Source organism: Choristoneura fumiferana, chromosome 8, assembly GCF_025370935.1.
Source record: "Choristoneura fumiferana chromosome 8, NRCan_CFum_1, whole genome shotgun sequence".
Lineage (NCBI taxonomy): Eukaryota > Metazoa > Arthropoda > Insecta > Lepidoptera > Tortricidae > Choristoneura > Choristoneura fumiferana.
Genome location: NC_133479.1, coordinates 10,425,254 through 10,437,540, shown reverse-complemented (window position 1 = coordinate 10,437,540; position 12,287 = coordinate 10,425,254). Strand labels below are relative to the sequence as shown.

The 12,287-nt window shown below is 43.0% G+C and overlaps 1 protein-coding gene across 8 annotated transcripts in view; it reads left to right on the top strand.

The window, feature by feature from the left end:
- Positions 1-12,287, top strand: part of Fife (regulating synaptic membrane exocytosis protein fife) — a 172,833-nt gene that overhangs the window by 152,219 nt on the left and 8,327 nt on the right. For 5 of the 8 annotated variants that reach the window (XM_074091157.1, XM_074091153.1, XM_074091154.1 and 2 more), the window contains exons 9-18: positions 678-821; positions 1,461-1,705; positions 2,453-2,577; positions 3,014-3,182; positions 3,878-3,936; positions 7,030-7,223; positions 7,580-7,754; positions 8,915-9,071; positions 10,103-10,285; positions 10,627-10,785. In XM_074091157.1, coding sequence (XP_073947258.1) covers positions 678-821; positions 1,461-1,705; positions 2,453-2,577; positions 3,014-3,182; positions 3,878-3,936; positions 7,030-7,223; positions 7,580-7,754; positions 8,915-9,071; positions 10,103-10,285; positions 10,627-10,785 — 1,610 coding nt within the window. Of the gene's footprint in view, positions 1-677; positions 822-1,460; positions 1,706-2,452; positions 2,578-3,013; positions 3,183-3,877; positions 3,937-7,029; positions 7,224-7,579; positions 7,755-8,914; positions 9,072-10,102; positions 10,286-10,626; positions 10,786-11,216; positions 11,241-12,287 lie in introns of all 8 variants that reach the window. The other 3 variants (XM_074091161.1, XM_074091159.1, XM_074091158.1) reach the window with 3 other exon arrangements.

The following is a 12,287-nucleotide window of genomic DNA, read 5'->3' as shown; positions in this document are numbered from 1 at the left end:
ATTTCAGCTGGTGGTTGACTTTATTTGTTAACTCCATTCATTGTTACACGACCGAATGGCCAAGTGGTTATAGGGAACCTGACTTTGAAGCTTGAGGTCCTGGGTTCCATTCCCGGCCGGGGCAGATATTTGTATGAATAAGAAAGGGGAGGCTTTTGCCTTACAGTGGGACACATTATAAGCAATTTAAAAAAAAAGTATGATGTTCTCGGGTCTTGGATGTTTAGTATGTATTTAAGTAATTATTTATCTCTATAAGTGTCTATGTTTATCCGTTGCCTAGTGTCCATAGTACAGTCACCAGCACCTCATACCTGACACAACAAGCATGCATAAATATCTGATACGGCCCTACGTCTAGGGCCGGAAGGACGTGTCAGATATCTTTGCACGCTCCGCTGAGGCAGATATTAATGCTGGTGACTTTACAAGCTTTGCTTAGTTTGTAACTAGGTCAACTGGTGTCAAGTGTCCCTTGATATTAATTTATTTTTTGTTCGATTTTCAATTTGCACCACATCAAACACGTGACTACACTTGGAGTCAAAAATTCCGATGAAAACCCATACAGGGGTGTTCAGTCAAACAAACTTAATAACCTTGTGCAGTATTCTGGAAGGATTTGAAGACAACCACATTAAGTATACAAAATTAATAATTTAATCTACGTTTGTTAGAGCGTCAGCAGTAGACGTGGTGGGCGGCGCAGGCGCAGGGTCGCGGCGCGGCTCGTACCGCGCGGAGGACACGTCCGAGTCCACCCCCTCCCTCGGCCTGGCTGTGGACGAGGACCGGCCCATACGCCGCCGCGGCAGCCAGCTGTGAGTCTCGTAGGACCATCTCACACACTTACACATTCTCCCTCTCAATTTGGCTACATCTAACATATTTATCCAAACATGAGAATCACAATATACATAATTTTTCACTTTTTTAGTATTCCTTACACGAAGGGTTGTCACCCTAACGGAATTTTATTACTATCGCTTCGCTACCCATCTGTCTGTCAGAGGGCTATATCTCGAGAATCGAATTAGATGGATAGCTTGAATTCCACATTATGTGTATTTCGTAATCATAATTAACTTAAATATAATGACCCGGATAACTCACGTCTTTAATCGAGTTTAGCTCGACATGTTTCGGGCTAATCCGTAGCCCTTCGTCTTCGGAGCAACGCGACTCAGCGGCTGCTGCAACACGCGCACTGCGCGCCGCCGCTCTGCTCGCGCGACTACCCGACGAAACTGACACCGGCACACAACTACCCGCGTTTTCATCATCATTACAACTGTCAAATGTACATAATTAACTTCTAAAAAATTTACTCCAATGCAGTATTTTTGCTAGTACTATTATTTATATTCTGCTGTTAAAAAAACTACCTACCTAGCCTATTATTAAAAAAACTTTAACAAACGGAGTATTTTTAAACATAATCATTGTTACCTTATACCCAGCCCCGACATAGCAGCACTACAACAAAGAACCGGAGCGCTGAGCGCGATGGCCGCTCTATCCCGCACCTCGGACCCGAGCGAACCACCATCGGCAGCGGCAGTGGCCGCGGCCGCCGCCGCCGCCGCCGCCGCTCGACAGATGTCGGTCGACGCTGAGGCTATCAAAATTGTCATACACGACGTGGACGACAGCTCGCCGAGGCGAGTCTCGTTACGTCGCGACCCCAATGATAAGGGACACCGATGTAAGTTTTACCTTTGTTTATGTAAATGTGTGCTGCGCTCAACCCTAAGCTACCTACATAGGCGTAATAGGCTTGCTTAGCAAAGCAAGTTAAAGCAACTTAAAGCCATAATGTCTGCTTAATTCCCATGCCAGCCATAAGGCTACTAATAAAGTAGAACTTGGTTTGGAGCACCGCTAAAGGTTTAATTTTGCCTTCAGTCTTAATGATAGGTGTAATCCAGCTATAGGGAGTTTAACCCTTAATTTGACAAAAAAAAAGTTCGTGATTCAAGCCACGTCGTAATTTTGGAGTCCTTAAAGTTCTAAGTATGTAAGTATAAAAAAACAAGCCTTAAATTTTGTCAAATTAACCTACTGTACACCAATAAAGGGTTAAAGTGGTATTGGCATGTTTTTGACATATCGCCCTTGACGAAACGTTTTCGGCATCAAAATTGTGCTCGAAGCACTTAAACATTATGGGATTTCATTACTTCAAATTGTACTTGTCGTTTGCCCTTAGAGGAAAAATCTCTCGCCACCTGCACATAGCCGAAGCGTGCTACGGTGTGCCTGACTCTAGGTCTTGGTGGTAGCATAATAGGCCTTCCCAGTTTATTAAATAATAAGAGTTGCCTGTTCATAGTAACATTTGTTTGCTAGATTGTTGTTTTTTCACAGTTTATTTATTGCTAGCGGAACGTATTCATTGGGTACGTCAAAGCTAATAAATGTTTGAGTAATGAGCCATGCTATATAAATGTAGCTCGAGGATTCGGTATGCGCGTCGTTGGCGGGAAACCGGACGCCAGTGGGCGTCGAGAGGCCGTTATCGTGTGGACAGTCCCCGGCGGGCCCGCCGACCTGGCCGGCTTGCAACAAGGAGATAAGGTACGTCTTGGAAGGAGGAGAGTACTAGTAACTATCTTTCTCTTCGCTCCATGAAAATAGGTTTTTGGAGGATTAGGATCATAATATTATCGTTGGAGCTCTATACACACACACATACTATTACCAAATTTCGAGTTAATCTGACTGCTACTTTTGGGCTCTGATCTGCGAATTTTCTCAGAAAAAGATAAATCCTTTTTCAAGCAATCGTGTAAGAAAGAGTATTAGGTATATTGTTACTAGCTGTTGCCCGCGACTCCATCTAGAAGTATGAAAAATACTCCTCGTAGAAGTATGAAAAATAGTTTACATCCTATTCTCAGACCTACCGAATATACACAAAAAAAATCATAAAAATCGATCAAGCCATTTCGAAGGAGTTTGTTCACAAACATTTTTGACCCGAGAATTTTATATATTAGATTTTTTATGACAGGTGTTAGAATGGGGCGGAGTGCCTCTTACAGAGCGAAGCTTCGAGGAAGTTTGCGCGGTGTTGGAGCGCGGCGGTGACAGCGTCGAGCTGCTAGTCGAGCCCGCGCCGCCGCAGGACGACACGGCCGCGCCCGCTACGCATTCCAGTCAGCACCACCATGCCCTATACGGTACCAACCGCACAATGCTAACACATGATGCGCACGTCAACATATTTACCAAGATTATTCTAACACAACTCTTCTTAGATATTTGATTTAACACGCTAATTTTCATATTTGAAACAGGAATACTGACTAATCATATTACCTGATTTATGGAGTAGAGCACCATGCTTTAAATCGCCAATAGACGAGATAGGTCCCACAAATAGGTCACTGCATTGTTTATTCTATATATTTCTTTCAAATTAAGTACCTTGTTCAATAACTTCACCGTCAGATAGATAACGCAAATAACATTTACCTGCGTAAATTGTAAAAATGCAATCTTGTGTAAACGACACAGCAACGCCACGATATACAGAATCGATCAGTAGCCATCCTGTATTTGTCCACCTTTTTGATCACTGCAACGCATGTTTCTTAACTTCTTCAATCTTTTCAGATACTCAATGTTCTCTGTTGATATTGTTTATTTACATATTTCTCTTCAGTATCGTTTACTCTTACTACCTGAGTTTTCTTCAACACCATCTTAATTTTTGAAATTTTCTTGCACAACCGTTTTCAGTCTCTTCTGCTCTGTCCTCTTCGCTTCACGGTGATACTTCTGCTACAACCTGCACATATAAAAAGCAGGACCAATGTGTGTGTTGATGCAACAAAATCTGTAGTGTTGTAATGCACATTGTTTTGGTTCACAGAACCGGAAACCGACAAATCACCATCGTCGCCGACCCGAAGGAAATTGCCGAAAACCCCGGTATAATACCCATAGGCTTTAATTGTTACAATATGTGTTGTGAACCCATGAGACATTGAGCCGTTCCGCTCGTTCCTTCATGTACTCAAGTAGAGACTGTCACTCGGTGCCTACTTCTCTGCGCTTCTCGGATCACTCATTAAAACATCTCTAGTCATGGTCTACCCAAGTAACCTTTTATATGTCTAATGTTAATGGATCATCACATCATCTGCTAAACACATTGAACCGTTATGATACTTAGATAGAGTACGGTCGCGTAAGATTAGATGATCCAATAACTGCGATCGCAACTGATCCATGATTGGCGTTGTTGTTGTACTGTGCGGGTGAGGGTGTGTTAGTCGTGATGTCGCTCCCGTCATCCGTCATGCCGTGCCGTGTGACGGAGAAGTCGTATCACGACTTGTCCGCGGTCACTGTTCATTACTAACTTCTGTATCCAAGTTGAGGCCCGAGGCAGTAGTTTATTTTGTTTACAATATTTGGCATCATTATATCATGCTCGGTGATGCGATAAGTTTTCGGATTCATATTGGATACAGAAATGAAGTGCAGGGACTGACTTCGTTGCTCTGCTGTGATACTGTAGCAAACATCTTCCACGTTAGCCTAGTTGTAAGAGATTAGTGTTTCTATATCTGCGACCGTAGAAGTATTTAAATTATATTACCCTTTTCCTGTTTAAGAAAAGGGTTATTATGTTTGTTTACTTGAATGAAGTAATATTAATATTATTATATACCTTGGAACTTTATTTGTTATCTATATTCGTTATCGTTTATCATAATCCTAAGTGAAGTGTATGAAAAAATACTACCTACTTATTTTCAGATTTTTATTTTTTCTATCACCTGACCAATATCATAATCTCGTCACTGGAGCCGGAACAAGTTGAATTGTAGGGAACTATCGGCAAAATGACAAACATAGACGAATCTCAGTCGTGACTACGTAAGTGTAGACAGACGCTAATCCGTTTAATTGTTCAATGGTAGATTAGGGGATTTGTCCCGATAAAAAATATTTACAATAGGTATCTATCTATGGTTGGCATTAGTTTGATTGTGTACCAACACAGTAGGTACGAATACAGCCCTAGTGGATCTAGAGCCGCTGCCGCTTTAAGCTTAGTCGAAGCGAACACATTCACAACCGAGTCATACTTGACTGGCACAAACAGAACACGTTCAATCAACACAAATTTGTATCTAAGTAAATACAAATAAGAAACAGTCAATGGAAGGGATGTGATGCAATCAAGTGCAGCCGCCAAGAGACACAAGCCGCGGGCGGCGCGCGGCGCGGCGCAGCGGCGAGCGCGAGGTGAGCCCGGCCGCCGGCCGCCTCGCTACTGTTGTTGTCTCCGACCTGCATCCACGACGCCGCACTTCTGTTTGTACCGTCTCATGTCTTGCGCATCGAGTTTGTCCGAGTCTTGCTGTTGACTTAGCGTAGTGTATTGCCGCACTTGCGTCGCCACGACTAGTCTCGTAGCAGCTTGGAGTGGTGGCTGCACGGGCCACGTCACGCACTCGCCGGAACCCCTTGAGCGACTGGCGTCACTGGCGCGCGCCGGCGGCGACGGCGACGCTTCTGTGCCGTCACGCGACTGACAATCCGCGACACGTTGTACATACTGCTCAGTAGTTGATTGTCACGGCTCATTCCTTACCATCTGAGAACTGCATGAGGTGGCACAATGTGGATATGTGCATTCATCTAGAGCACAGTATAAAACGTGAAACTTCTATGTGTCATACAAATTTATTAATAACTGTACATCATATAAAATTAAATCAACTTAATGTTTGTACAACGGTAACCCCTTGCATTTATAATTGTGTGTAATGTAACCTGCTTCAAGTTTGGTATTTTAGTAAATCATACATATTTACCTAAAGTTAGTTTGCAATCAAAGAATGTTACGAACACAAAATTATTTATCAACATCCATGACATAACTACTCGTAATAATAATAAAGTTATAGGTACCTGACCAAATTTGTCATTCCAAAAGTAAGTGCTCTTAATTCGGTAATAGTAGTTTTTGCCATAAAATAGAGGTAAAACGCCTGGCATAGCATTTAAAATAGAGCTACGTACCCTACCTAACTTTGCATTGTATGAAATTGGAAAATTTAGGTTAAAGTTACTTCCAAATGCTAACATACTACAAACTCTGTAGCACTAAGCTAGTTAGGCAATCACTTAATTACCCCAATACAATGTTACACTAGATGTAGCTACGTATTTAGTACCTTAACTGTAGTACCTGAAACCATAGTTTAATTTTTCCCAAAATTGTAATAAATCCCTTACAAATGCATAGATCCAATAAAAGCTTAATTGAAACATAAAGAAAATTGTTCTTATATTAAATAGGATTTACGAGATACAGTTACGCATATCCTAGAGCAGTGCAATTGGATTTCCGGTCAATACATTCATCACTTTGTAATAATTAGGTACTAATAAGAAATCGCAGCTTATAAAACCAAATCAGCATGATACAAGCTTTCTGCATGGCGGATGAGATCGTCCGATTTTAATTACTTTATGTTGAAATAGAAATGCCTCCGCCCGAAGCATGTTAACTTAATACCATATTTTGCAACTGAGATGAATTAAATATATCTGCAAGGTAATCAACCCCCTTTGGTCGCGATGTGAATGCAATTGCTATGAATCGCACAGATTGAATGGAAATTTTGAATTTGTCTCTCCTGACAGAGATTTTATACAATAGCTAATCGTTGCTGCATGTTACTTGATCAAGTACAATGCATACTCCGATCGTGGCAAGACTGATTTAGATATTGCATTCTAGGTATTGGAAAAGACTTTTGCGTACCTTTTGTTACCTGTTCATTTAATTGTGCCCAGAGACATCCGTCTTACTATGTTTTGTAGCTGTGTGTATCTGACGACAGCCGTACAGCCATGTGGGTGCCATGCCTAATTTTTACTAATTGCCTAAGTCATGGGTTAAGCAATTAAGTTTCTATAGTCGAGTGGCTCGCAGCACTTCGCATGTCTGTAAGGCAGCACGTTCGTTGCGCTTGCATCGGACTTACGTTTGTATGAATATAGGAGCAGGAGCGTGCGGAGCGTGCGGCGCGCGAGCGGCCGCCGGCGCGCGCGCAGCTGCAGGTGTGGTTCGAGGGCGAGATGCGCAAGCTCGTGGTGGTGCTCATCGCCGCCGACGACCTGCCGCCGCGCGACCACACGCTCGGATACGGGGACGAGCCTGAGGCGTTCGCTAGAATACGCCTCTTACCATCGCTGTAAGATTTTAGTTCATAATATTGCTTAAGTTCCGGTTATACAAATTTGATTAAATTACTAAGTTACGCGGTTCGACTCACGATTATAAGTCCGGAATGGCCTGACTAGTTTCGATCTTTAGTTTCAGTAATTTTAATATTCTAAGTTGACTATTTATTTAATTCTTTCTCCATAACACACCAACGTCTGTAATCTGTGATCGTACAGAAGAACAATAAAACCTACGAATGTTTAATTATTTTGTATATAGAACATAAGGGTCAAACGTATCACGCTTCAGTTAAGTAAGTTGTGTGTGAGGTTGTGTGATTTTGTTGTTATCTTTTGTTTTGTAAGACAGAGTAATGTGTTCCAGCGAGTCGTGCCCCCCGGTGGAGACCGACCCGGCGTCCGCGTCGTGCAGCCCCGTGTGGAACGCCACGCTCGGGTTCAGCGGCCTGAACGCCGATCTCTTGGCGGGCCGCGCGCTCGAGCTCACGCTGTGGGACGCATGCCCTGGCATCGATCCTGTGCTCATTGGGGAATGCACTGTAAGAAAAAAACAACTGGAAATAGAATATTATGACTTGATATACATAGTAAGAGCGGTTTCGCACTACGTCTGTTTCGAATCCGACTCGAATCCATGAGTATAATAAGGAACTATTTGCATGGTAGTTTATGCGAGTGCCCTATCGCAAGGTCTACATTTTTTTCCTAAAACTTTTTGCATAAACATTTTTTTGCATATGTACTTTTTTTTCCTAAGGCACTTTTGGTCTATAATTGTTTAGTCTAAAAAATTGATTACTAAAATGCTAAATCCATAATATTGTTAGATCTAATTATTATTTAGTTTAATATTCAATGTCCTAAAAAATGAATGAAAAGAATGAATATCTGATACTTGGAAAGGCGATAAAGTAAAGGGAGGCGGAGGGGCGAAGCCCCTCACAAGGGGGCTCGGGGGGCGTAGCACCCCGCAATAAAGAAATCCTAGGCCAGGTAACATGATTACTCAACTATAGGTTAGGTTAGGTTAGTATTATGTCAAACTAGGTGGAACAGGAGCTCCGCGAAGCGGAGCTCCGTCGACTTCACCTCAGAATCATTAAATTCATATTTGTTATCCAGACAATATTAGGTATAACATTTTACGCACTAAATAAAGCCGATTTTCGTCATCCAATTTCACCATACAAATAGTTGTACGACTACCTACTCCGGTCCGTACTTGCACGGATTCGGATCGGGTTGGAATCGTTGTACTTACTAATGTGAAACCGCTCTAAAGCAGTTCACAAAAAACTAAATAGATAATTTGTGCTTAGTATAATTATTACTAGTATTTTGCAGTTTACTCCAATCCACATCAAACGGCCAAACGGCTGAGTCAAAGACGAATGAATGCGACTTGAAGAGAACGTATCAAATAATAATGAGTAGGTACATGGGCGACCTAGCTTTGCTCGGGCTAAAACTCGTTAATAAGCGTTTTCCCAGATATGAGACCAAGCTAGATCGATTTGTTATCCCCGAAAACCCCTACATACCAAATTTCATCGAAATCGTTGGAGCCGTTTCCGAGATTCTATATATATATATGTATATATATATATACAAGAATTGCTCGTTTAAAAGTATTATACATTCGATTAAGTACTGTGTCTCCACTTTCACTAGTTCACTTAATTAATAATTTAATTTCCAGATGGACATCGAGAAGGCCTTCGAGCAAGAGCGCGCGGTGTGGTGGACGCTGGAAGAGCGCGGCGGCACGCGCTCCGCCAACGCGTCCCCGCGCGGCTCTCTCACAGGTGCGCGCGCGCTGCGACGCGGCGACTTTGCCTCGCAACGCTCTATATCAGGTACAATAGGTACTCGTATAGTTACGCACAGAGAACCATGTCTACGTAAATGTTCTATTCCGCTCTTCAGGTCTCGCGTCGTTGGAATGGTCTCATTAAAATCTCAACTTCATACTTTGTTTTTTTTAAGCAATAAAGTTCTCATTACGTTTTTAAAGCATTTTGAAAAAAGTAAGTGCAAAGTTTACCAGCCAAACTAAGACAATATGTAGGTAATTGATGGATATGGATTCGCTGACTTTCATGGCCCCGATTATTCCCGGGTGTTTCACAAGATACAACTACTTATACAGCAATTTGGCAGAATAATGTTTGGAATTATTTCAAAGCCACTTACTCATTTTCTAAGTACCTACCTAGTCAGTCGGCAGAAAATTAACTTTTGATCGATTATTCACTTTGTTGCGTTAGATAACAAAACAACGATTTATAAACAAAAACTAGCTGTTGCCCGCGACTCTGTCCGCGTAGAAGTATGAAAAATAGTTTAAATCCTATTCTCAGACCTACCGAATATATACAAAAAAAAACCATTTGAGAATATAAGTTGAGTGATCATCTGGCACCATTACCTACTACCTAGTAAGAAGAAAAATGTATTTGCAGCATTGATTTTTAGTTGATCTGCACGTTAATAGTATTTCTATTTCAGTTAATTTAAATGCAAACATCTCTTTTATTTGCATACTTAGCTTAGCTACTAATTGTAGTAGGCCTATATCTATCATTTTTTATATTTCAGACAAACTACATTTCACTTTATTTTCATAATTCATAGTTGTAGCTTTATTAATTTATAGTTGCATCGCTTAATACATACACACACTTAATACATGTACACTTGCCTTATCGAGTTTGTCTCGTATATGCATTTCTGATACCTAATTAAAATCAATAGCAAATCTTCTGAATACAATATTTATGACGTCTCACAACCCGCCGCTACAAAGCTACGATATAATTCAGTTTAGTGTTTGTCGCTTATTGCGGTGTTTCTTTGTAAAACAGAAAAGAATCTGCGATATTTCCAGATGATGTAGATTCAATCGGCGAGTGCGCGTCGCTCCTGCACCCTGATCACGCATGGGTGGGAGGCTCCCGACGCGGGTCTTCGCAGTCTGAGACCCTTGAGGTGGAGGTCTACCAGCTCGGCAAGGACTTCTCACGCTCGCTGCCTGGCTCGCGACGGTCCTCGTTCCAGCAAGCCGAGAAGGGTAAGTCGTAGACATATCCGTCATAGAATAATGATTAGGAGTGTATTTGTCCTTGGGAAAGTCAGCAAAATTCCGCTACCAATAGAAGTAATACACTAAGGGGCTGTTTCACCATCCATTGATTAGTGTTAACTGACGGTTAAATGTGATGCCGTCTCAGTCTATTCGAACAAAACAATAGAGATAGAATCACATTTAACCGTCAGTTAACACTAATCAATGGATGGTGAAACAGCCCCTAAGACTAGGAGCATTTTTCAAGGAGGTATTGTAGGTGCAAGTAACGTCTGTGCTACCTCTTTTGTCCGCATTGATGTTGAGCCGGCGTGTGTGTGTTACAGAAGCGGCGGAAGGCGGGAGCGGTGCGCCCGCGTCGCGGCGCGGCGAGCGGCGGCGCTCGTCGTGCGTGCGCCGCGACCCGGACGACATCCTGCGCTCGCTGCGCGCCGTCAAGGGCGAGCTGGGCCGCACGCTGTCGCTGTCCGGCTCTACCGCCCGGCGTAAGTAAAACCCGCTCTCTCTCGGCCAAGCCCACATGTCGCCTGTTTTCTTTGTACCTAATTACCTCTAATGGATATAAATTTTTCGTTTGTAACATAACATGACAATCGCGCCTGTACTTTATTGAGGATCGTAAGTATTGGTTACTACCTAAATAGATACGGATTATTAAATACTTTAAAAAGATTCCGAATACTGGAATACTTTTTGTTCATTTTGAATTCTTTTACATATTTCATTCGCACTTCCGTTAAATCACGAATCCGGTGCCCGTAACGCCCCAGAGCACCCCCGTTTCGAACACTGATTTGCTTTAAAGGCAAACGCCGATATTGACGTCATGATCACGTCCCTAACCCTTCTCAACCATAACATTATGCGAACATTGTGGGAAGTACTGACTTGTACTGTGTTGTGCTTGTTTGGTCAGCAGCGACGGACCGTTAGCACCTCGGTAAGCGACCCAGCCGGCCGACGGCGCCCGCGCCCGCACCAGCTCCCGTAGAGGGTTTGTCCGTGCGCGGTGTCGGTGTACGCGTTCCCTTGTGACGTCTCTCGGCCGCCTGCCCCCGAGTCCGGGCGCCGGGCGGCGCGGGGCGGCGCGTGCGGCGCGGGCCGCGAGCGCGCGCGGCACGCGGGCCGGCGCGCCGCCCGGCCCCGGACGCGGCTCCGGCAACGTAGTGTAGCATGGGTCATAGCTTGCGCGGCGGCCGCGCACGTGCGCTCGCACCGTTGAATGTGGCTGCGCCCGACGCTTCTCATCACTTCACTGTGTCTGTACTGTACTGTCCCGACGCATGCCCGGCGCATGCCGCGGCCGATCACGCTCACTTCATCTGTTTCTGTGTACCGTCTGTTCGGCTGACGTTCATCTCGATGGCATTGTGTCGCCTAGGATGTTTCGGGCTTCATACCTACCTCTGCGAATGTCACTCATTGTTAAGATATACGCATTCTATTAGATTTCTTGTACATATATCTAATTATTATCTTAATCCTTAGGTCGTAGTTGGATAACAGTTTTACACTGAATGCGTTTCATTTAATTTTGGACGAGCGAATGAATGTAGAAATCGATCAAAAATATTAGGCACAATTTGCGACTCACCTAGCCTAGTTTGCGGGTGGTGACATGAACTAAACAATAGTCTTCCACCTACACATCAGTTTGGTTAATGAGTTACTTACTGGCTGTTCATAACACTGAATGCTTACATACCTAATGAGTTGGAGATCGCTTCAGGCAACTATTAGAACCTCGACACTCTTGGCTGCACACGTTAAAAATGCTTCTTCTTTTCATTTATGTGTTTAGGAATCAAATCAATTGGAATATATGTATACAAAATTGTATATTGGCTCCAAGCTGTTTGACGTGCTTATTTTATGTAATGTTTATTTTTGATCATTTCAGTGTTCAATTGAATGGTTTATTATTCATTAAATAAAGACTAACTAAAAACCTAGTTGACGTACCCCATGTGCGAATATTTGTTTAAAT